Source organism: Saccopteryx leptura, chromosome 1, assembly GCF_036850995.1.
Source record: "Saccopteryx leptura isolate mSacLep1 chromosome 1, mSacLep1_pri_phased_curated, whole genome shotgun sequence".
Taxonomy (NCBI): Eukaryota; Metazoa; Chordata; class Mammalia; order Chiroptera; family Emballonuridae; genus Saccopteryx; species Saccopteryx leptura.
The window spans coordinates 389,790,868-389,814,496 of NC_089503.1; the positions used below are offsets into that span (position 1 = coordinate 389,790,868).

Sequence of the window (23,629 nt, forward strand, 5' to 3'; positions counted from 1 at the left end):
AGTATGGTGATTCCGAGGGGAAGAGGGGTGGGGACAGGCAGGAGTAGGTAAGGAGCAGGATAAATCACGTGGGGCAGTGATCATACAATGCCATATACAGATGACGTATTATAGAATTGTACCATTGAATCCTATGTGATTTTATTAAGTCTCAGCCTCCAGCGTGATGGTATTGGAAGGGGAGCATCTGGGAGATGTCAGGTTTGGATCAGCTCATGAGGTGAAGCCTTCATGATGAAATAAGTGCTCTTTCTAGAAAATTAAACGAGGTCACATTCTGAATACTGAAGGTACGAGTTCTACATAGGGACTTTGCGTTGGGAGTGGCAGAGTACAATTCAACCTGTATCATATGTGTATAATGAAGACAAAAGGGAACAGGGAAATAGAAATGGACTGTTTATGTGACTATTTGAAAAGTTCAGTTATAAAAGGAGAGTTAGGAGAATAGAGGTGATACATTTTATAGTTCTGATTTTAATATGAAAATGAAAAATATTTTTTAAAATTTAATTAATTAATTTAAAATTTTTTTAGTGAAAGGAGAGGAGGCAGAGAGACTCCCGCATGCGCCCACCGGGATCCACCTGGCATGCCCACCAGGGGGCGATGCTCTGCTCATCTGGGGTGTTGCTCTGTTGCAACCAGAGTCATTCTAGTGCCTGAGGCAGAGGCCATGGAGCCATCCTCAGAGCCTGGGCCAACTTTACTCCAATGGAGCCCTGGCTGAGGGAGGGGAAGAGAGAGACAAAGAGAAAGGATAGGGGATGGGTGGAGAAGCAGATGGACACTTCTCCTGTGTGCCCTGGCCAGGAATTGAACCCAGGACTTTCACATGCAGGGCCGATGATCTATTGCTGAGCCAACCGGCCAGGGTTAAAAATGTAAGATTAATGGAAAAATCTAACACAAAGGTGATGCAGTCTAGAACTGGAGAGGGCAGGACAGCACAGGCACACTGAGAAAAGGGGAAAGCAGGGTTGGCAGTGGAAAGACAGTGACATTGTTAATAGATGTGACAGCAAAGGTGAAGATGTGCACATGGCTAGAGAGGAAGGGAGGAGGGCAGAGGGCGGTGTCCACGCCGTGACAGGGACTGCGCATGTGCAGAGAGCCCGTCTTCTCACAGGAGGGACCGTTACAGCACGGCGAGCTCCTGTCTGAGAAACAAGTCATTAGGTTGATCTGTGCTTGGAGTTTGTCAAGTGGGTGTGACAGAAGGACAGTGACCCAGGGGTTTCATTTATGAGTCATGGGACACTAGACAGTGTTCACCACGGCTCTAAGCAGGAAAGGGCAGGTGTGACATCAGGAGGGACTGGGGGGTCAGGAGGAACAAGAGGCCCCAATGGGAGAGACACACTGGGGGAGCGGGAGGAGCTGAGAGACCAGGGGTCACACCTGGGTTCCCCTGGACATTCCACCTGGACGTCCTCCTTTGCCTCCTTAAAGGGAGAGTATACCACGTGGTTAGAGTCGATTAGGAGGACAATATTCAAAATGTAAATGTCTTATATGTTCAAAGGTTTATTTCTCACAGCAGATAATGTTGAAATTGAGTAATAAAGTAGTTCCATGATGTTGTTAAAACTGAAGCTACTTCTAATTTCTCTGGCATCCATTCCAGGTTACATGACCACAGATGTTATTTGAGTTGTATTCATCAAGAAACATTATAGCCAGCAGAAAAAGTAAAGGAGAAAAAAGGACACAATTTTCATTTAAGGATACACTTCAGGGGTCATACAGGATAATTCACCTTATAACACACAGGTCATCATTTAGTCACAGACAGCAGGGGAGGTGGGAAATCTACCATTTGTGTGAGGGTCTCTAGGTGTGTAATTAGAGGACTCTATAACTAAGGAAGAGGGGACGTTGACATGAGGGACAATCATCAGTCTGTGTGTCAGAGCTTCATCCTGAATCTGAACCAGTAAGGAGAAGGAAACAGTCTATTTGTATCTCACCCAATAGAATGTGATCAACATTGGGACCCAAAGTAACTATTTCTAATGAGAGTTGGATTGGCATATGAATTACAACATCAGTCACTTATTTAATTTACCTGAACAGATATTTAGGGAACCTGACTCTGAGGACCAGAGCCTGAAAAGAGGTCTCAGGACACCGTGGAAAGTGTTCTTGGGAAAGCTGAATATGTGGGACCCATCTGTCATGTTAAAGAAAGAGACATCTCCATCCTCATAATCCAGAAATATCCCCACTTTGAGGGGCTTTTCTCCTACAGTAAGAGGGGTTGCTGGGGAAGTGATGGCCCAGTATTCTCCACTGTAGAGCCTGATGGCCCAGAAACCATTCTTTGGGGACATGGTGACCCTCCCTTTCCTTGTTACATTATCTCTACAAACTCCCAGGTCCCAGGAAGGTGCCTTCCCAACCTCCACCTCCCAGTAGCATTGCCCCGAGCTGATGTCCGGATGACCCAGCACACAGGGAAGGGATTCGAATCTTTGGGTGGAGTTGGGCAGATCTTGTCCCCTTTCTTGCCAGGTCACTTGTCTCCCATTTTCAGAGAGGAGGAGGGCAGGATGAGCAGTGGCTGCGTCCAGGGTCACAGTTACTACAGGACAAGTAGATCATCATGATTTTGAGGAAGGTCTCAGTATGTCTGGGCTGGAGCGATCCCATTCTATGAGATCTCTTCTGGTCCTGGGTAGATCCAGCTCATCTCCACCCATCTTTCCCCAAGACCACCCTGCAAGGTGAGGGTCCTTCCTGGACCATCATAGACTCACCAGCTTTGAACTCTTCTTTTCTCCAATCTGCAAGGAAAAAATAGATATGAGAACTCACCATTTGAAAGATAAGCTGCCTGTCTGCCCAGAATACTATGAGTATACATTCCTTAGGATCAATTCAAGAAAATGCCAACCCAAGCTAATACTCTTTCATGTACTGAAGCCTCTTTTACAGGCTGCTAGATGATGTGTGACTGGAAGTTCTGATCCATTCTATGCTCTCTTCACCCCACATTCTTACAAGATAAATATCTATAAATTACTTAGGATGATTGAGAGTTATAGGTTATATGGTGAGTCTGACCAAATAGCTTATTTTTTGCATTAGTTTTCTCAAATTTTAGCAGATGTTAACCTTCCACCTACATTCAGAACACACTGAATTGCAATTAAAAAAATAAAAACTGCTATAATATAATTGTTTTAGAACATCTGTTAAAATATTGTGTGATCTTTTGAGTTCATACAAAGTAAACCTTAGTGTTTCTTTGATTTTCAGCATTGCTGCAGTTTGTGTTCATCTAATAAAATCTTTGATAACAAGACTTTTGTCATCACGTCCCATGTCACTCACCGGGATATAAATGCTCTTTCCTCCCAACTGCAAAAAGAAAAAACAGAAAGACTTTTACTTTTGTTTCTTCCCTGTTTCTCCCTGTCTTTTTCCCATTTCTTGTACCTCCCTTGAGCATCCTTTTTCTATCCTGTATTATCTTCATACTCCGTTTTTCAAGCATGATAATAAAAATGATCAGATGCGGGACAGGTGGAAATACAGAAGCAACAAAACATGGGAGAGACAGAGAAGGAGTGGAAAGAAGGAAATTAAATGAAGACAGGAAAGAAGAGAGAGGGAGGGGAAAGGACGTGCTGGATCACGTGTGGTTTGCAGTTCAGACAGAATTTATTGAAGTTTAGAAAGATGATGCTTGGTTGTTACTCTGCCAATCATACACTTTTGTGTAAATCCGTATCCTCTCCGACGGCTACAGGGGACGACCCCGAGTGACAGATGAATGGAGCTTTCTGAGAGCAAAGCACTACTCACCTGACTTGTACTGAGACTTCCTCCTGGCTGAGAGAAAACACACAGACACACGTATGAGACAGGTGTTCTCAGCCTCATCAGGAAGATGCACTTAGAGCTGTACATCTGACAACATTTTTGTCTGCACATTGACCAAGTAATGCTCATTTCAAAAGTCATGAAAGAAATCTCTAAAGTTTGTTCTTTTTGTTTATGAGTAGTTAAAGTTGATAAGATTCACAATTACATTTACTTGTTCTACCTTCTTGGAGATAGCCTTTTTGGTGCTCTTCTTTTAAATTTATTGATTTTAAGAGACAGAGAGAGAGGGAGGGAGAGAGACAGAGAGATGCAGACAGGAACATCAATCTTTCCTGTATGTGCTGTGACCTGGGATAGAACTAGCAACCACTGTGCTTGTGGATAGCACTGTAACCAACCAAGCTCTCTGGCCAGGTCCCTTTGGTGGTTTTACAGCCTTTTGTCTCCTGTGTTCCACAGATAAAAACATCTACTAAATGTCATCACTATCTCCCAAATGATAACCTTACAAAATTTGAAGGCCGCTTAGTACAGTTCTTCTCACAGAAAAAAAGTATAGAACAATGTTACTTCATATGTATTTTGTGAAGAAAGTCTTAACATTTCTAAATTAAATATCAGGAAAATAAGAGTAAAGAAGTATTATATGGATGTGAAGAGCGTTCTAAGTCAAATAAGCCTTTCTTAAAGAAAACTCATACATCATAAAGTTTAAATATCCCCAAATTTGCACATCTTATTAATAAGGTTCTATTCATAGGAAGGTTCTGTCTCCCTGATTGCAAAGACAACACAAATAAATGAGGTAATAATAAGAGAAATTGAAAAACAAATGAAGGTGAGTAATCCGAGTTGGAAGGATAAGATATGAAGACAAAGTCATACACAAGCACAGCTCTGTTAAGAACGAGGATCACTGGGAACTGGAGGAAATGGCACAAGACACAGAGGGGAGGAGGACAGAGACAAAGTGAGCTACATGCTGGGATTTGCCTTCTTTCCTGTTCACTCTCCCCTAAAAAGTAAAAGAAAGGAATAAGCAAGTCATTCCAAGTGAAATCACAAGTGAGGGAAGGGAGGAGAACAGAAATTGGAATCCCTTTTGTAGCTCAGTCTGAAGTGCACATTGACCCGTATTTATGAGAACTGGGACCATCAGGTTTCAGAAGACATGTCACCATCAGAGGGAATGCCATCCTCCCCTCTGGGGTGTGTTGTATTATATGTTCCTCTGTTATTGGATTATCACCTTTTATAGATGAAAATTGTTCAAGTAACTTAAAATTAATGAAAAAAGAGCTAAGATAGAGGTGGTAATGATGTAAAGAACAAGGAAGAAACAAGAAAAAGTTTTTCCATGATACATCATGAAGGGAGTGCCAGTTTGAGGAAAATTACCAATTTCTTGTTGAAGTTTTCCTGAAAAAAAACAAAGCAAAAAAGTTTTGTAAATATAAGGGAAACAAACACATAAAATTACAATCAGCTGAAAATTCAACGTAAATGGGTACAACAGATACATTGAGAAATGAGTCAGCAGGAAACAAACAAAAACTGAAAAATGGGCAAGATATCACTTTTTTTCCTAGAAAAGAGAGAAAAATGAATGACCTTGTTCAAATGACTAAATAAAAGTAAAATGTAGGAGAAGTGTCAGAGAGACCACCTTGAACTTGATCTCTTCCATGTTTATGTATGAATGGCTTCAGGTACATGGCACAGACATGGACGTTATGGTAAAGGCACCCATCTGATCAAAACAGCTTTTGGTGAATAGGTCACATACAACTTGCTCTGTACATTAAAGAGTTATATTCTTAAATATGCTCATCTAAAAATAAAACTGAATACAACTAAAGGTCGTTGAATATATCACTTTTGAGGGTATAATTGAAATTGTCATTAGAAAGGAAGGGTAGTAAACTTGTATGTCGTTGTTAAATTTTCTTATGGGAAAATATTAATACAACAGTATTTTAGTTCATTTAAAATATTCAGAATGGAGAGATACATTTGAACTCTCTTTAAGATATCATATCCTTCCAAAAATATTTTACAAGAACTGAAGTTTGCCAACTTCATAAGTGTGTCATTTAAAAAGTAAAAAATAGAACAAGTAGTAAGGTTGGAATTTATTTTTAAAGGCAGGAAAAACTATGAAATATATTTAGATAGATGAGGACAGTTGGATGATATGTTCAAAGGCAGGACAAGTGTGACCATCAAGTTCACACTTGATCAAATGAATGGTATCAGTTTTTACACAGACTTTGAAAGAACAACAGTTAAAGAAACTAAACTCATCATGCTTAGAATCATCTCTTATCTTATAATGTTTTGGGAGAGTATCAATTGTGTATTAACAAACCTTCAAACTTTCAATACCCAACATAGGATCTATGTTAGGATAGTTTCCCAGTAATATTTATAAATAAGTGTCACAGACTTCTTAATGAATCTGCAGCAACTCTCTCCAGACAGAGGATGCCCTTGTTTATAGGGAAAGATGGCATGAAGTAAAGAAGGAAAGAATGGGAAAGGGTGGAGGTGAGGGAGACAGCAGTGAACATCACTCAACAGCAGAGAATCCAAACACCGAAAACATGGGGTCAGATGACTAGACAGCCCAGAAACATTAGCAGACAGATGACAGAGAGATAAAAAGGGAATGAATACTAAAGACACCCTGTACCAGTCATTTAAAATTGCCTGGATTAATGGCACAGCAGGAAGATTATCTAACATGCTCTGAAAATCTTCATTAAACAATAGAAAAATTAATTACATTTTAGGTAAAAAAAGCCCTCGAGTAGATTGAAATTATTGAAAAATCTGTCTTTGAGTCTACTTTATTAGGAGGAGTATGAGGACACATAGAAAGACACACCGCGAGGAGCTCAGAGCTCACTGTCGTGCAGACAGGTCGGGACATAAATGACAAGGAGACGGAAGGGACCGTGACTGGGGTGGTGATCCCACTGCCATGTCCCCATGACGTGTGATAGACTCGTGCACCTGAGACCTACTTACTTTTATTAACCAAGGTCACCCTGATAAATTCAATAACACATTTAAAAATGTTAAAATAGAAGAAAATAATAATATTTAATGAATTGTGTAATATTTTTAAATATTCTGGAGATACTTTATAAAAATATTTTTGATCTCTATTCACACTATGTGGACCACCCAGAAATATTGTGATATTTAAAGTGGTCTTTGGATGCTTCTATATATGTATGTATTTAGTTCTAATTGCAGTCCCTTCATTGTACAAAGTTGCTACACGCAGTGTAGAAGAGTTACTGAGAGACCGTTTGTATAGATAAATTCAGAATTAAGTTCTAATGTGCGTCTATTCACACCGATTTTGTCCACTGTTCAATTCACAAACTAACTACATCTGATTTAACTCAGGCCTGAATGAAGGTAAGTGTTTCAGATGAAGGGATAGAAATGACACTGAGGAAGGTCCTGAATCAAATGACCTGGCTGTCTTTGGAGAAAAAATACAATCAGAAACTTTAAAAGTATACAAACTGGCAAATATCGTAGTGATAAAATTCATTGGACAGAAAGGCTCTGTCTCCCTAATTTCAACAGGACAAAGATAGGGGTATTATCTGAGAAATTTAACAGCAAATGAAGGTGGCTAATCAGAGTTGGAAGGCCAAGACACTGAGACAAAAGGTAGGTGGTCACTGAGAGAGAAGACAGGGGATAAGGAACAGGTGAGGGAAGGACACGGGGAGGAGGTTACCGGTACTTACTTTTCTCCTGTTCACTCTTGGCTGAAAAGCAAAAGGAAGAAATAAACAACTCACTCCAAGTGAAAACACAATGTTGGGTATGACAAAGAACAGAAATGGACCCCCTTTCCTAGTTCACCCTGGAGCACACGGGAAACTAAGTCAGGACATAAAACAATGAGGGAGTTAGGTCAGAAATGCTGGGATGTGCACTAGTAAGTGTTCCCTGTCACTGAACTATCACCATTTTCAGATTAAAATGCGGACATATTCACAAATGACACAAGGACTGAACCATTGATGAGGACGCTTACAGTAGAGGCGTCCATCATGACAAATCCACTTATGTTGCACTAGTCATGTGACACCTGCTCTGTACATTAGGGGGATATATTCCTAAAGACCATTTCTAAGAAAACAAAAATATAATTGAAATTGTCATTAGAAAAAGACAATACTAAGCTTTGAATGATGAAGGCTTTTCTGTTTTGTTTTGTTTTTTGATACATCGTGGTCAGTATTTATTTTTTGTATCCTTCACTTATTCAGTACAGATCAAGGAGGTATTATTACTTTTGACCTCACCTTAAGATATTTCATCATTCTCTAAATTGTTTGTTTTTAAGTGCTGTTTGACATTTGAGAACTGTGTAGAAAATAATGTAAAGGAATAAAAAATTGGCAGATGTGAATATTTTCAAAAACCAGAAATATTATGTAAAATATTTAGATACCTTGGAACACCCGGGTCATATGATCAAGGACAGTGGAAGAGGGACACCCCACTATGTCACATCTGACCAGTGAATGATACAAGGTATTGATCATGACACAGGCTGTGAGAAGACAATGGAGACTGATAGTGAATATTGAAATTTTGAAGTCTTGTCCCTTAAGGGTTTGGAGAAGTATCGATTACACAGTAATGCCCACTGAAATGTGGAAAACTTGACAGAGGGCCTAAATCTGAATATTTTCCAAAAAAAAAAAACACACACAAAGATGTATGTATATATCTAAAAACCATGTTTTTGTCAGCTTGAAACCCTTCCCTTCAGTGAATTATTAATGAAAGTGTGGCAGTTCTCTGCAAGACAGAAGCATCTAATGTTTACAGCGAGATAATTGTATAAAATGACAGAAGAAGGAATGGGAAAGGAGGGAAGGTAGGAGACAGAAAGGGACAGAGCCCCACACGGGAGAAGTGCTGTCCCAGAATCAGGTGGGGACAGTGGACATCTAGGAGGAGGACAGGCTAACGGAAGGCACTTGGATAAATAGGCCATAAATATCAAAAAGAGAAATAAACCAGATGATTTCAAGGGGACCATTGGTAAAGGAATATCAGTAATTTTACCTAATTTTTTCTTTAGTTCCGCTGGAAAAAAAGAAAAGAAAAGATAAATGTCAATTTAATGGAACCAAGCACAAGGAGATTTCAAATGAACTGGTAAACTGACATTTAAAATTTACCATAACCGCATTTCAGATGAACACACAAACACTCATCACATCACACGTCTGCCCCGCCCCCAAACAGACCTGGACACAGCAGCTCAGAGCTCTCTATTGTCCACAAGCATCATTCAGCAAATAAAAATGTGGATGATGGAGTTAGTTTAGTACAACAATATAAAAGTTTAAAAATATTAATTTACTGTTTAGTTTCTAAAATGATTGTTGTTTTTGAAAATATTTTATTTATTAATAATGCAGAGAAAACAGATGGGAGGCAGGAGGATAACGTGTGGACTCATAGCTGCTTCACTGTAGCTGTAGCTGCTGCCCTGGGTGCCGTGTCTGGGCAAGTCCAGGGTCGAACTGGCCACCTCAGTGTTCCAGGTCCACGCTCTGTCCACGGGGCCACCACAGGCTAGGCTAAAACTATTATTCTTGGTCTATTTGAAATATTAATGTTTCTGTTATTCCGTTTGTTTCTTTAGTATGGTCATTGGATGTTTTAACACATCAGTGGGTCTCACTGCTGTGGCAGCGACATCGTGCAGAGTGGCCACCACACTGTGGAAGGAGCACTGACACACAGCTCCTCCCAGTGACACAGGGTGGGGGGTCTGAGGGCTGCGTCCTCCTTGTTTTTAACCATACTGTATTTGATTTTTTGTTTCAACTCCTTCCTGCATGAAGCTTATCTTAATTCTCTTGTGTGTTGAATGCAGTGGATTGGAATTCTCTGAAAGAGATTTTGTTTCTCACTGGACCTTACTGTACCTTTCCCTGAACCAAGAAAATAATATCCAAGCTCACATGCATCAGACAGGTTTTCTACACACTTTAAAGAAGAGGCAGAGAAAGAGTTACATCTGCTAACGGTTGTTTGTCAACGTGGCCAAGTCACTTCGATTTCACGAAAAAAGAATATATTTGGAAATCCATTCCACTGAAATACCCACTACAATTTTAGAAATATTATGTGACATGTTGGGACATAAAGACTTAAAATAAACAGAAAAGTGACAGAGGATCCGTGACTGGGTGGGAGCACAGTGCCACATGCAGATGGGGTGTGATAGAATCCAGCAGCTGAGACCTGCACAGATTTATAAACCAAGGTCTCCCCAATAACTTCAATAAAGCATTAAAACATCACTTAAACAGGAGAAATAAAACATTTTAAATAAATTCCATAAAATCTTAACATACTTATTTGATATTTTTAAATAAAATCATTTTTTATTATTTTTACTCTGTATGAAACACTATCATATATTTGTAATATTTGGAAAGGTCTTTGGATATTTCCATGTGTGTGTGTGTGTGTGTGTGTGTGTGTGTGTATGTGTGTGTGTGTGTGTGTATTCCATTCTAATGCAGTACTTAATCATTTTTCCTGAATTGGAGTTTGGGGACCTTGCAGATTCTGGAGACTGTCACCTCATGTTCTCACCAATGCTGATTCCCAGGGTTAACACGGGTTTGCTGTGAACACTGAGTGATGAGATGTTAGAAGGCGATGATAAGAGCCCTTCTGTGGAAACTACTTTCTTTACAGACACACCACATAACTCTGTGAGAAAGTCTTCTTGGATCTATTCAGTTGTTCAGTGCCCGAAATATCCAGCCCATCACTTCACTCACGTTTAAACTCACCGTTTTCTTTGGTTTGCTCAGAGACTTGATTATCCGAAGCTGACTGTCCCATGATTAGAAGCGCAGCTGATGTATTCTTCTCTGAAATAGTTGTTATAGTGCAAAATGTGAAACATGGAATCCAAGAGACATTTTGTTCACTCCTATATAGGATAAAACAGTATTTGTCTTCACTTCCTTCCTGCAAGCAAACAGAATCAAGACCCAGATCAGTTTCCTCAGGAGAAGTGACCTCCATCACTTTCTAGGACGCAGGGGAGACTGCTGTCTGGGCATGGCCCACGGTGGGGAACTGAGGACAGGGTTAGGATGGGGGAGCCTGTCTCCTGGGTCAGGGGTGGGCTTTGACCAAGGTCACCTCCCCTGGCAGCAGTTCCCTGGGAAGTGGAGGACGCCCTGTCTGTCACAGGCCTGCTCTCACCCCAAAGTTTCTTCCTGAGGCAGTGTGAGAAGCTGCAAACAGGAGGATTCTGGATCTTTTGAAGGTTTGCTTGAATGAATTCTTGTATGAGAATTGAGTGAGTGAGTGCATTCCAGAAGGGGGTGCAGGGAAGGAGACTCAGAGTGTTCTTACCCGACAGAAAGTGAAAGCCACTGATGGGGAGAGAACTGAGGGATGTCAGGATGATACAGGACAGAGAGGGGACCCAGAACCTATAAAGATCGAGCCAGACATGTTCTCAGGACCAGAGAGATGAAGATTACAGTATAGTGTTTAAGACAGAGAGGATTAGAGCTTTTCTAGAAGAATCCTTAAGGTTTTCTAAAGGGAGAAATAAGAAGAAAAACAGTTAAATTATGAAGGTCAAATATGCTAAATTTAGACCCTTTCCTCTCAATTCTTCATTGTCTCTACTGACACTATCTTAGGCTCTACACACACACACACACACACACACACACACACACACACACACCACACACACACACACACACACAAGCTGCTCTTCATCTCCATAATAAAATCTTCTGTTTAGATTTACCTGGCTGAGCCATCAACAGAAATGTAACAGTTTCTGAGGGTCATAGGACATCTTTCTCCTGTGAAGCCTCTTCTGAAACACGAAAGCTCACAGCCTAGAAGCTTTGCTCAGAAACCTGGAGGTCTCCTCCCTGCGCAGCCCCAGCGGGGATGTGAGAGGAGCTCCCGGATGTGGAGAGCAGCTGGGGACTGCAGACTGCACTTTGTTCCCTCATTCCTGTGACGGTGATAGAGACTTCACCTGGCCATAAAGCCACGTGTATGATCTAGATATCAGTGCTGTGCTCATGTGAACACACACACACACACACACACACACACACACACACACACACACACCTCTGCAGAATGGCTGCTCCTCTGCCTGTTTTTTCTGCTGTTAGTATTATTTTCAAGATGAGAGTATACAGGAGAGATTTACATGAAACATTGTCATACCAGTATCCCAGATCTATGTATTCATCTTGTTCAGAGTAAGGACTATGTGTGTATAAACTACCTCTACCACGTTTTGTAATATAAACTTATTCATACTATAGTTTATGGGAAATACACCCAGGATGCTGAGGGGAGCTGTTTCCTTTGACATCTCAGCCCCACAGATGCTCACAGAGGGTCTGTGCACAAAGCTGGTGCAGATACTCACAGTCTCAAGAGTCTGCTCTCAGGACACTCTGGGCACTCAATGCCCACAGCACGGAGTTAGAATTCTCTCAGTGGCTCTGGGCAAGAGATCAGGGCCACCACCTTTTATGTATTTGTTTTTATGTCACTTGCACTCAGTTTAACCTCTTAGCACATGATCTAAACCCTATGGGTCATAACCTGAATTTACTGAGAATCTATTGGCTGATTGCCAGGGTCCAGCCCCGGGGGGAATCCAGGGGTCCCACAGGAAGAGATGGAGTCGGCACGAAATGAGTGAGAGAACCGAATTCTTTTTTAGCATTCTCTGCCAGGCATCTCTGCCATGGCTAGTCTAGCTTTATTTTTATACACACACACTAAATTACAATCACATGGTATACAGAATACATTAATTAATAATTGTTTTTGTTTCACCATGGTTACATATTTCTAGGCAACAGTTAATTCATTTCTATTAGCTATAAATCAGGTGGTAAGTCATTCTAAGTATAGTTATACAATAACTTGAGCAGCGGCCCTGGCCGGTTGGCTCAGCGGTAGAGCATCGGCCTGGCGTGCGGGGGACCCGGGTTCGATTCCCAGCCAGGGCACATAGGAGAAGCGCCCATTTGCTTCTCCACCCCCCCTCCTTCCTCTCTGTCTCTCTCTTCCCCTCTCGCAGCCTAGGCTCCATTGGAGCAAAGATGGCCCGGGCGCTGGGGATGGCTCCTTGGCCTCTGCCCCAGGCGCTAGAGTGGCTCTGGTCATGGCAGAGCGACGCCCGGGAGGGGCAGAGCATCGCCTCCTGGTGGGCGTGCCGGGTGGATCCCGGTCAGACGCATGCGGGAGTCTATCTGACTGTCTCTCCCTGTTTCCAGCTTCAGAAAAATACAAAAAACATAAATAAATAAAATAATAATAACTTGAGCAGCAATAACAATATTGGCGCAACCTTCTAAAAGGTCAGTATTGAGTCTGACCTGTGGTGGCCCAGTGGATAAAGCGTCAACCTGGAATGCTGAGGCCACCAGTTTGAAATGCTGCACTTTTCTGATTAAGGCACATGTGGGAGTTGATGCTTCCTGCTTCTCCCCCCTTTCTCTTTTTCTTTCGCTTTCCCTTTCTCTCTCTCTCTCTCTCTCTCTAAAATGAATAAATAAAAAAAACCATTTAAAAAAATAAAAATAAAAGGTCAATATTGATTAATAATTCTACCTTACCTAATGTCCTATTGTCTAGTCAAAGTTTATTTGTCTTCTATATTCATATACTAGTTAAGTTCTAACTTTATTTTTCTCAGAGTGTTTCACCACCTGCAGGTCAGGTATGCAAGAAGAAAGGAAAGTTTTTCTACTCTACCACATGAAAAGGCTAGGGAGGGAAAGCAATGAATTAAGTGAAGGCTGAAAGGTGCTTCTGTGTATAGTTACTGTTTCCTATTTATTCATAAGTCACAATCTATTCTTTCTAACATGATTAATAGGAAGGAATTCTCCTACAAACTTAACCCTTTACGAGGGATATCATAGCCAGGCTCTTATGTTTATGAGCCCAGTCCAAGGGGCTTACAGGCTTTTCTGTGGAACTCACACCCTCTGTCTCATTTCCAACGAAATTACTACGAATCCACAGGGAAAACACGGTGCTATTATCCCTTTGCCATCAATGATAGCACACACCCAGAAAAGGGGGGATAAAAGGCCAAAGAAATTCAACAAGTTAAAGGGGGAAGTATCGTTGTGCCTTTTCTTTGCTGTGACTGTGCCAACCAGCAGCTGTTTGATCGGCTTCCGACAGTTGATATCTTGTTTCCTGTAATTTGATCCCTTATTGAGCTCCCAACTGGCCCTCGTGATTCTTAGTCCCCCACACTGACGTCAGCATCATGCAATTCTTCTTTTTCTTTTTTTTTCTTTTTTTCTTTTTAGTGAGAGAGAGGGGATAAACATTCAAGAAGGGAGAGAAGAGAAGCATCAATTCTTTGTTGCAGCTCTTCAGTTCTTCATTGATTGCTTTCTCATATGTGCCTTGATCTGGGAGCTCCAGTTGAGTCAGTGACACATTGCTCAAGCCAGCGACCTTGGGCTCAAGCCAGTGACCATGGGGTCATGTCTATGATCCCACACACAAAGCCAGTGAGCCGTTGCTCAAGCCGATAACCTCAGGGTGTGGAACCTGGCTCCTCAGCATCCCAGGTAGAAGCTCTATCCACTGGACCACTGTTGGTCAGGCTGTAACATTATGTTTAAAGTAAGTCACATAAGAATCCATACATCTTCTTTTCCTAACGTTTGCCAATTTTTCCATCTCTATTTATTCCCTGTGAATGATTGGCTGAGTATAGTAAGTGACCTGTCTCTTTCATTTTCTCTTTTTTTATTCCTTCCTTGGTATATTGCTGATCTTTGAACATACTGCTTTAGATAATGTGAGAAGGTTATACAGATATTTTTATTGCCTGGAAAAGAATTATCACAGCAATAAATTTCCACAACCAACGATTTAGTAAAGACACTGGTATAAACTGGTTAACCTTTGTGACATGGTCCATGGGGCTGAGAAGTAAAGAGATATGATTTTTATTGCAGAGAGAGTATTTTAATTTAGACATTTTAAATGTGTTTTAATGTTGAAAACTGAGAAAATCTTTTAAGATTTATTAAAATAAAGATAAGATATTGGGACATTTCAGAGCTAAAGCCACGACAAAGGTGGCACATGAGCACAGCTGGAGAGAAGGAGACAGCTGTGATTGGCTACAGCCACCCGCAGCCATGAACATGAGCGGTAGGAAATGAACTGGTAAACTGACATTTAAAATTTACCATGACCGCATTTCAGATGAACACACAAACACTCATCACATCACACGTCTGTCCCACCCCCAAACAGACCTGGACACAGCAGGTCAGAGCTCTCTATTGTCCACAAGCATCATACAGCAAATAAAAATGTGGATGATGGAGTTAGTTTAGTACGACAATATAAAAGTTTAAAAATATTAATTTACTGTTTAATTTCTAAAATGATTGTTGTTTTTGAAAATATTACTTAACATAATAGTTTCCAGGTCCATCCATGTTGCAGCAAAAGGTAAGATTTCTTCTTTTTCATGGCCCCTTAGTATTTCATTGTGTATATGTACCACTGCTTTTTAATCCACTCATCCACTGATGGACACTTGCACTGTTTTCAGATCTTGGCTATTGTAGACAATGCTGCCATGAACATGGGGTTCATTAATAGACCACCAACTTATACCATTCACAAAAATAAACTAAAAATGGATAAAAGACTTAAATGTAAGCCATGAAACCATAAGCATCTTAGAAGAAAACATAGGCAGTAAGCTCTCTGACATCTCTTGCAGCAATATATTTGGTGATTAATCTCCACTGGCAAGTGAAATAAAAGACAGGTTGAACAAATGGGACTATAAAGAACTAAAAAACTTTTTCACAGCTAAAGACAATAAGAACATAATAAAAAGACAAACCGCACAATGGGAGAACATATTCAACAATACATCTGATAAGGGGTTAATAATCAAAATTTATAAAAAATTTGTAAAACTCAAAACCAGGAAGCTAAACAATCTAATCAAAACATGGGCAAAAGAAATGGATAGACAGTTCTCCAAAGAGTTAATACAGATGGTAACAAATTAAAAAATGATCAACATCACTAATAATTAGAGAAATGCAAATTAAAACCACTGTGAAATATCACCTCACGCCAGTCAGAATGGCGTTCATCAACAAAACAACACAGAATAAGCGCTGGTGAGGATGTGGAAAAAGGGAACCCTCTTACACTGCTGGTGGGAATGCAGACTGGTGCAGCCTCTGTGGAAAACAGTATGGAGACTCCTCAAACAATTAAAAATGGAACTGCCTTTTGACCCAGCCATCCCACTTTTAGGAATATATCATAAGAACACCAAATCACTGATGCAAAAGTAAGTATTTTTTATAAGACTTAGTTTTGCATAGAAATTGCAACATCAGTCACTTCTTTTCCTTCACCTGGGCAGATGTTTAGGGAGCCTGAGTCCAAGGACCAGAGCCTGAAAAGAGGTCTCAGGACACCGTGGAAAGTGTTCTTAGGAAAGCTGAATATGAGGGACTCATCTGTCATGTTAAAGAAAGATACATCTCCATCCTCATAATCCAGAAATATCCCCACTTTGAGGGGCTTTTCTCTTACAGTAAGAAGGGTTTCTGGGGAAGTGACGGCCCAGTATTCCCCACTGTAGAGTCTGATGGCCCAGAATCCATTCATTGGGGACATGGTGACCCTCCCTTTCCTTGTTACATTATCTCTACAAACTCCCAGGTCCCAGGAAAGCGAGTTCTTAACATTCACCTCCCAGTACCATCTCCCCGAGCTGATGTGCAGCTGACCCAGCACACAGGGAAGGGAGTCGAATCTTTGTGTGGAGCTGGGCAAATCTTTTCGCCTTTCTTGCCAGGTCACTCGTCTCCCATTTTCAGACAGGAGGAGGGCAGGATGAGCAGTGGCTGCGTCCAGGGTCACAGTTACTACAGGACAAGTAGATCATCATGATTTTGAGAAAGATCTCAGTATATTTGGGCTGGAGGGTCCCCATTCTATGAGATCTCCTCTGGTTCTGGGTAGATCCAGCTCTTCTCCACCCATCTTTCCTCAAGACCTCCCTGCAACGACCAGGGTCCCTCCTGCACCATCATAGACTCACCAGCTCTGAACTCTTCTTTTCTCCAATCTGCGAGGAAAAAATGAATATGAGAACTCACCATTTGAAAGATCAGCTGCCTGTCTGCCCAGAACACTGTGAGTATAAATTCCTTAGGAAATTCCTTATGATTAATTCAAGGAAATTTCAACCAAAGATAACACTCTTTCAGATACCGGAGTCTTTTTTACAACCTGCTGATTTATGTATGACTTGAAGATCTGACCCATTTTATGCTCTGTTCATCCAATATTCTTACAATATAAATACCTATAGTTTATTCAGACAGTTTTAAAGTAAATAGGGTATAAGGTGAGTCTGAGTAAATAGCTTATTTTTTGCTTTAGTTTTACTCAAATTTTAGCAGATGTTAACACTCTCCTTTTGCTCAAAACACAATGACAGATATGATTAAAAATTTTCAAAAATTGCTAAAATGTAGTGTTAAAAAAACATCTGTTAAAACAGAGTAATCTATTGAGTTCATAGAATGTATAATTTGGTGTTTCTTTGATTTTCAGCATTGTGTGTACAGTATTTTTTCATCTAATAAAATCTTTGATTAGAAGACTTCTGTCATCACGTCCCATGTCACTCACCGGGGTACAATGGCACTTTCCTCCAAACTGCAAAAGAACAAAACAGGAAGACTTTTACTTTTGTTCCCTCCATGTTTCTCCCTGTCTTTGTCCCATTTCTTTGACATCCCTTGAATTTCTTCTTTCTATTCTGTATTATCTTCATATTCCATTTTTCAAGCACGATAATAAAAATGATCATATGTAGGACAGGTTGAAATATAGAATCGTCAAATGTTGGGAGGGACAGAGAAAAGTGGAAGGAAGGAAATTAAATGAAGGCAGGAAGGAAGAGAGAGGAGAGGAGAAAGGATGTTCTGGATCACATGTGGTTTGTAGTTCAGAAAGAATTTATTGAAGTTTAGAAAGATGATGCTTGATTGTTACTCTGCCAATCATAGACTTTTGTGTATCTCCGCATTCTCGCCGACTGCTACAGGGGACGACCCGAGTGACAGATAAATGGAACTTTCTGAGAGCAAAGCACTACTCACCAGACTTGTACTGAAACTTCCTCCTATCTGAGAGAAAACACACAGACACACGTATGAGACAGGTGTTCTCAGCCTCATCGTGAAGATGCAGTTAGAGCTGCACATCTGACAACGCTTGTGTCTAAATACTGACCAAGTAATGCCTACTTGAGAAGAAAGAAATCTTTAAAGTTTGTTCCATCTAAAAACCTTTCTACAGTTTAAGAATACATGAGAGTTTAAATAAATCTTGCAAGAGAGTACTAAAAAATAGAGTGGGAATATCTTATTAAAAATAGCCTGAGACCTTATAGTTATATTATCAATTAAGCTTACTTGAGTGGAAAATACATGTATGAAGGACCTTGAAGGTAAAGCAATTTGTTTAATTAATAATTAAATGAATTAAAACAAAAATAAGAGTGGCATAATAACTATGGCCAGAAAGAGAAAATAAGCATGTAAGATCATACAAAACTCTTTACATATTTAGGCTAACTTAAGAATCTGGTCAGAAGTGGACCTTGAGTCTCAAGATTTTACCTGAGAACAGTATATACAAAGTGTAAGGAAGACCAGCCAGAAAGAGCTCATCTCACTCAGGAGCTTTGGAGATTGAACCCTTGCCTTAAGAACTGTAAGAGAGCTTGACCAGCCGATGGTGCAGTGGATAGAGCATTGGACTGGATTGCGAAGGACCCAGGTTCAAAACCTCGATGTCGCCGGCTTGAGCGCGGGCTCATCTGGTTGGATCAAGGCTCACGAGCTTGAGCCACGATCGCTGTCTTGAGCAACAGATCACTCGATCCACTGTAGGCCCACCCCTTCCCTGGTCAAGGCACGTAGGAGAAAGTAATCAATGAACAACATCTCATCTCTCTTCCTTCCTGTCTTGTCTGTCCCTATCTGTCCATCTCTCTGACTCTGTCTCTGTCACACACACACACACACACACACACACACACAAAAAAAAAAATTGGAAGAACATGATTCCACTCATATTTCCTTTAGGGAGAGATTTAAGGCTATTAACATTTGTTATACTACTATAATTTATTATAATAGTATCATAAATATTATCTTAGTAATAGTGTATTGAAATTGAGTTTTAATTTTGCAAATCCTTCTGACTATGGCAGATTAAACAGGATGTCTTTAAGTGAAAAGATTATCTGTATAATTAGTGGTAAACATATGTAGAAGTCCTGAAAATGTCTATTTAGAAGATATCACAACCATTGAGAAACTGAATGATTGTTAGTCTGGGTACAATCTTTTTTGCAAGTCTGATGATTTATATTCTTTACATTTAATAGAACTGCAATAAAATTAATTTATTTTCAGTTGTTAGGACTTTCAAATGAGCTTTGAAAACCTATACCCTCTGATTTTATCATTTGTTACAGAACAACAAAGGATTTGACCCTCTAACCTTCATATAAGTAGAGAATTTCTCAGCATATGAATTTTAAATAAGCAAAAGAAATTTAATGGGATAAAATTGATGTGAATTACTGACTTACGTGTTTGGAGAAAATATAATTTAAAAAATGAGTTATTGGACTATTTATATGAGCAAAATGTTAGAAGACTGTGCTTCACACAGTCATTTTATCTCTTTTTTATGAGACTGCAGGCTTTGTTGATGCACCTTTCAAAACTTTCATGCAAATTTCAGGAGTTTAGCTCATTTATAGAAATGATATTTTGTCAGAAGACAGTGTTTGTGAACAGTTACAGTTTATAAGATTCACACTTTTATATACTAGGTATGCACTTACTTGTTCTACACCCTTGGAGAAAGCCTCTTTGGTAGTCCTTTTTCTTAATTTATCGGTTTTATATAGAAAGAAAGATAGAGAGCCAGATACACAGAAATACTGATCTGTTTCTGTATGTGCCCTGACCAGGCATGGAACTGGCCACCTCCGCACTTCCAGACAACACTCTGACCACCGAGCTCTCTGGCCAGGGCTCCTGGGTGGTCTTATAGCCATGGTGTGGTCCTTTGTCTCCTGTGTCCACAAATGAAAACATCTACTAAAAGTCATCAACATCTTCCAAATTATAACCTTACTAAATTTAAAGGTCTTTCAGTATAATTTTCTCACAGAAAATAAAAGGGAATAATGTTACTTCATATCTATTTTGTGAGCAAGGTCTCATCATTTCTAAATTAAATATAAGAAAAATGAAAATACAAATAAAGAAGTATTATACAGCAGTGAAGAGAGCTCTAAGTCAAATAAGCCTTTCTTGGAGAAAACTTACACATCAGGAAATTTTAAAAAAACAAACTTGCACATATGTTATTAGTAAGATTCTATTCATAGGAAGGTTCTGTCTCCCTGATTGCAAAGACAACACAAATAAATGAGGTAATAATGAGAGAAACTAAAGAACTAATGCAGATGGATAATCCGAGTTGGAAGGATGAGATACGAAGACAAAGTCATACGTAAGCACAGCTCTGTTAAGAACGAGGTTCACTGGGAACTGGAGGAAAGGGCACAGGAAACAGAAGGGATGAGGACAGAGACACAGTGTACATGCTGGGATTTGCCTCTTTTCCTGTTCACTCTCCCCTAAAAAGTAAAAGGAAGCAATAAGGAAGTCATTCCAAGTGAAATCACAAGTAGAGGAAGGGAGGAGAACAGAAATTGGAATCCCTTTTGTAGCTCAGTCTAAAGTGCACATTGATCTGTATTTATGAGAACTGGAACCATTAGGTTTCAGAAGACATGTCACCATCAGAGGGAATGCCATTCTCCCTCATTTCTTATCCAAGAGACTAATCGAGAAATAAACTCACGAAGATCTTAGGGCAGAACTTCTGGGATGTTCAGTATTAAGTGTTCCTTTATCATTGAACTATCACCTTTTTTTTTCATAGATGGATCCTTTTTTTTGTCTCTTAGATTTTATTTATTCATTTAAGAGAGAGAGAGAGAGAAGAGGGGAGGAGCAGAAAGCATGAACTCCCATATGTGCCTTGACCGGGCAAGCCCAGGGTTTCGAACTGGCAACCTCAGCTTTCCAGGTTGACACTTTACCCACTGCACTACCACAGGTCAGGCAACTATCACATTTTATAGGTAAAAATTGTTAAAGTAATTTAAGTCTGACCAGGCAGTAGCACAGTAGCAGAGTGTCAGATGGGACACAAAGGACGCAGGTTCGAAACCCCAAGGTCAACAGCTAGAGCACAGACTCATCTGGCTTGAGCAAAGGCTCAGCAACTTGAGCGTGGAGTCACTGGCTGAATTGCAGGATCATAGACATGACCCCATGGTTGCTGCCTTGACCCCAAGGTCTCTGGCTTGAGCAAGGGGTCACTTGCTCTGCTATAACCCCCAGTCAAGGCACATATGAGAAAGCAATCAATGAACAACTAAAGAGCTGCAAGGAAGAATTAATGCTTCTCATCTCCCTTCCTTTCTGTCTGCCCCTATCTGTCCCTCTCTCTGTCTCTGTCAAAAAAAAAATAAGTAATTTAAAATTCACACACAAAAAAAGTGTAAATATAGGGTTTGCTAATGATTTATAGAACTAGGAAAAAGACAAGAAAAAACTCGTTTCCATGAAATACATCATTAAAGGAATATCAGTCTGAGAAACATTACCAATTTCTTGCAGAAGTTCTTCTGAAAAAGAAAATAGAAAACTTTTGTCAATATAAAGGAAACAAACACAGAATATTAAGATCAGTTGAAAACGAACAATTCAAAGTAAATTTGTACAACAGACATAATAAGAAAAGAGCAAGCAGGAAACCAACCAAATCTATAAGATATTTATCAAGACACACGCTTTGAAAAGACAATGGACAGAGAAACTTAACCCTGAAATTTTGGAATCTTTTCTCTTAAGGATTTGGAGAAGTATCAGTTGAATAGTAATGGGGCTTAAGATTGAAAACCTTGACAGAAATCTTACTTTCAAATATTTTTCAAAAATACAGGAGGTCCTCAGGTTATGACCCAGTTCTGTTTCTACGACAGTGACACAATCCAAACTTTGGTGTAAGTCAAAAGGCACCCTAGCCTAACACAAATGGGTCACTTGTGCTTTGAACAGTCCAAAATGGGGTAGGTAGCACACTGGGGGGTGCCAAGCCCCTCACTCACACGTGGCCTCACTGCGTGTTCTTCTGCCGCGCAGCCAAACTAGCTCGCCCACGTAGTCCGTAAGTACTGCCCTAACGGCGTAAGCCAAAACACTCATGTCTCAATTTTTAAAAGCTTTTATGGGGGTGAGCGTCATAAACTCAAAATGTTGTATCCAGAGACTGTCATAACCTGAGGACACCCTGTGTTTCAAAAGACGCGGGAAAATTTACACTTTTTTATGTTGAGCTTCCCAGTGAATACATTTCCAGTAGAAAGCTTTACTGTGTTGACATAAAAAAAAAAGTGTACAGATTTTAAGTATACTGCTCAATGAGTTTTGACAAAATCCTGTGTCTGAGAATGACCACAAATACTTCCTTCACCTCATAAAGATGACCTGTGGTGATTCTCAGTCTATAAATACCCCTGCTCTCCTGGAACTGGACAATCACTGACCCCCTTCCAGTCACTAGATTGGATTGACCTCTCCTGTGTTTCATGTAAACGCAAGGACACGGTCATACACCACGCTGATTTCTCTGGGCAGCGTGGCGTTTGTGAGACTCGTCCATGTAGCCGAGTTGTCAGCAGTTTGTTTCATTTATTGCTGAGTAGCATTCTTTTGCATAATTCTGCAATAATTTTTTTTTTAAGTTTACCTGTTGATGGACCTGGTTATTTCCCAGTTCTGGGCCGTTGTGAATAAAGCTGCTATTAACATATATTTATATAAAGAAACAAACAGACAAAGAAATAAGCCCACACAGCCTGTGCCAGGCTTATCGTCTTGTCTTGTGCGGGAATATCTTTTTCTGTTTTAGTCTCAGTAAATGTTCTTTTGTCTCTGTGTATAGTGTGAGCGTCATGGAGCACCTGGCCGACCTCACTGTCATCTCTGTCTTCAGAAGGCAGGGACAGGGTGCTTCCACTGCAGCACGAGAAGGGGGCAGGTGGACTAGTTACCTTGTGTCACCACCAGCAGCTGATCTTTCTCTGACTCTTCTCCCTGTAACCAGAGCGTCCTTTGAGCCAGTGGCTGGCTGCTGGGTGTCGGTCTTGGTGAATCTGCTGCTGAGATGCAGTGGCTGAAGGGGTTCCTGAGTCACCTCTGGCACTGGTGACCTGTCCCCCAGGCCATACTCCCTTGGGGCTGACAGGTGCCTGGACCATTGCTCAACTCTGGCATTAAAATTTCATCAAAAACCTCAATGGAAACATTTGAAGTCAAGTGAAATTATGTGAAACAGTTTACAGAATTGTTTTTTCAAAATGACTTTAAAGTCAACAAGAGAAAAATATTTGAAAACTGTTTCTTTTCTAATTCTACCTCTTTTATAAAAGGAATTTAGGCTTCATTTGCTTCCCTTCAAACTTCTCCCCTAAGTTTTGAAAGGCTGAATCATAGTGTAGAATTTATAGATTTTTATTTATTTAAAGGCTGTAAAGAGGCAGGTGGCA

At 40.3% G+C, this 23,629-nt stretch overlaps 2 protein-coding genes across 6 annotated transcripts in view; both read right to left on the reverse strand.

Annotated features, from left to right (window-relative positions):
- LOC136387786 (butyrophilin subfamily 1 member A1-like) overlaps positions 1-17,765 on the reverse strand; it is a 66,151-nt gene extending 48,386 nt beyond the window's left edge. The window contains exons 1-9 of one of the 5 annotated variants that reach the window (XR_010748156.1): positions 11,672-11,893; positions 10,689-10,831; positions 8,938-8,958; positions 7,602-7,622; positions 5,230-5,250; positions 3,811-3,837; positions 3,337-3,363; positions 2,760-2,786; positions 1,760-2,584 (exon numbers count right to left, since the gene is read on the reverse strand). Coding sequence is in view for 1 of the 5 variants with exons in the window: in XM_066359824.1 (XP_066215921.1) it covers positions 2,052-2,584; positions 2,760-2,786; positions 3,337-3,363; positions 3,811-3,837; positions 5,230-5,250; positions 7,602-7,622; positions 8,938-8,958; positions 10,689-10,831; positions 11,672-11,715 (864 nt within the window). In the remaining 4 variants the exon portion in view is untranslated. Of the gene's footprint in view, positions 1-1,741; positions 2,585-2,759; positions 2,787-3,336; positions 3,364-3,810; positions 3,838-5,229; positions 5,251-7,601; positions 7,623-8,937; positions 8,959-10,667; positions 10,870-11,671; positions 11,900-16,662; positions 16,839-17,014; positions 17,042-17,610 lie in introns of those variants that run through there. The other 4 variants (XM_066359824.1, XR_010748159.1, XR_010748158.1 and 1 more) reach the window with 4 other exon arrangements.
- Positions 1-23,629, reverse strand: part of LOC136387785 (butyrophilin subfamily 1 member A1-like) — a 253,376-nt gene that overhangs the window by 218,922 nt on the left and 10,825 nt on the right. The window lies entirely within an intron of this gene.